Source organism: Orycteropus afer, unplaced genomic scaffold, assembly GCF_000298275.1.
Source record: "Orycteropus afer afer isolate SDZICR_OR568_19922 unplaced genomic scaffold, OryAfe1.0 scaffold00214, whole genome shotgun sequence".
Lineage (NCBI taxonomy): Eukaryota > Metazoa > Chordata > Mammalia > Tubulidentata > Orycteropodidae > Orycteropus > Orycteropus afer.
This window is the reverse complement of record NW_006921801.1, coordinates 4,396,243-4,397,384: the sequence shown is the minus strand read 5'-3', so window position 1 is coordinate 4,397,384 and position 1,142 is coordinate 4,396,243. Positions and strand designations below refer to the sequence as shown.

The following is a 1,142-nucleotide window of genomic DNA, read 5'->3' as shown; positions in this document are numbered from 1 at the left end:
TATCCAGCCTTTGCATGCATATGGGATGACTGAAAATACCATAGCTTGGGTTAGGTGCACCTTAGTCTTCAAAGTGACATCTTTGCTTTTTAACACTTTAAAGAGGTCTTTTGCAGCAGGTTTGCCCAATGTAATATGGGCATTGATTGTGGATCCAAGTAAAATGTTTGACAATTTGATATTTGAAATACTGGTGGCATGGCTTCCAGTATCATAGCAACATGCAAGCCATGACAGTATGAAAAAATAACACACAAGTGGTGGGTATTTAATATAATTAGGGAAAATCTGAGGTCAAGGAAAACTTGTAGAGGGAAAGGCTTTTGGTAAAATAGGTAAAGGTACTTGACTGCTTTAATATGCAGCTTTAATATATTATGTCTTGAATGTGATGGGACAGTAGTTGAATACTGCTATTTTTAAACTCTTTCCTTTTATATCTTGATAGTTATGAACCTGAACTCTTTCCTGGCCTTATTTATAGAATGGTAAAGCCACGAATTGTGTTGCTTATCTTTGTATCTGGGAAAGTTGTATTAACAGGTAAGTGCTAAGATTATTTTCTGACTTTTATATAAATTAAACAGCTATGCATGTGCTGAGTTTTGCCTTTCAAATAGTTTATTCATCACTGTAAAGGAAAATGAAAAGTAGAAAGGAATATTAAATCATAGTTTCTAGTACCCAAAGCAATGAATTGTTTCTTCCTATGTTTTTATATAATTTTGATATGTGCATTCATCTTTAACAGCCAGTTGGCACTGAGTTGATTCTGACTCATGGCAACCCCATGTGTGTCAGAACTGTGCTCCAGTAGGGTTTTCTGTGGCGGATATATCGACAGTAGTTGCCAGGCATTTCTTCCAAGGTGCCTTTGGGTGGTTTGAACTGCCAGCCTTTTGGTTAGCAGCCAAGTATGCTAATCATTTGCACCACCAGGAACTCCATATCCATCTATTTATCTATTTATCTTGCCTTTTTATTACCCATTACAGCATACAGAGTTTAACTCATTGTGGCAAACTTCATGAGGATTTTTAATTGTGGCATAATCTAACACAGGAATTGACAGACTTCATCTGTAAAGGGCAGATACTAAATGTTTTAGCCCTTCTGGGCCATAAGGCACTGTCCTGATGTTA

General features: G+C 36.6%; 1 protein-coding gene across 1 annotated transcript in view; it reads left to right on the top strand.

Moving 5' to 3' along the window:
* Positions 1 to 1,142, top strand: part of TBPL2 (TATA-box binding protein like 2) — a 31,477-nt gene that overhangs the window by 20,438 nt on the left and 9,897 nt on the right. Inside the window, exon 6 of the mRNA XM_007948359.2 lies at positions 449 to 543. Within this exon, the coding sequence (XP_007946550.1) occupies positions 449 to 543 (95 nt within the window). The remainder of the gene's footprint in view (positions 1 to 448; positions 544 to 1,142) is intronic.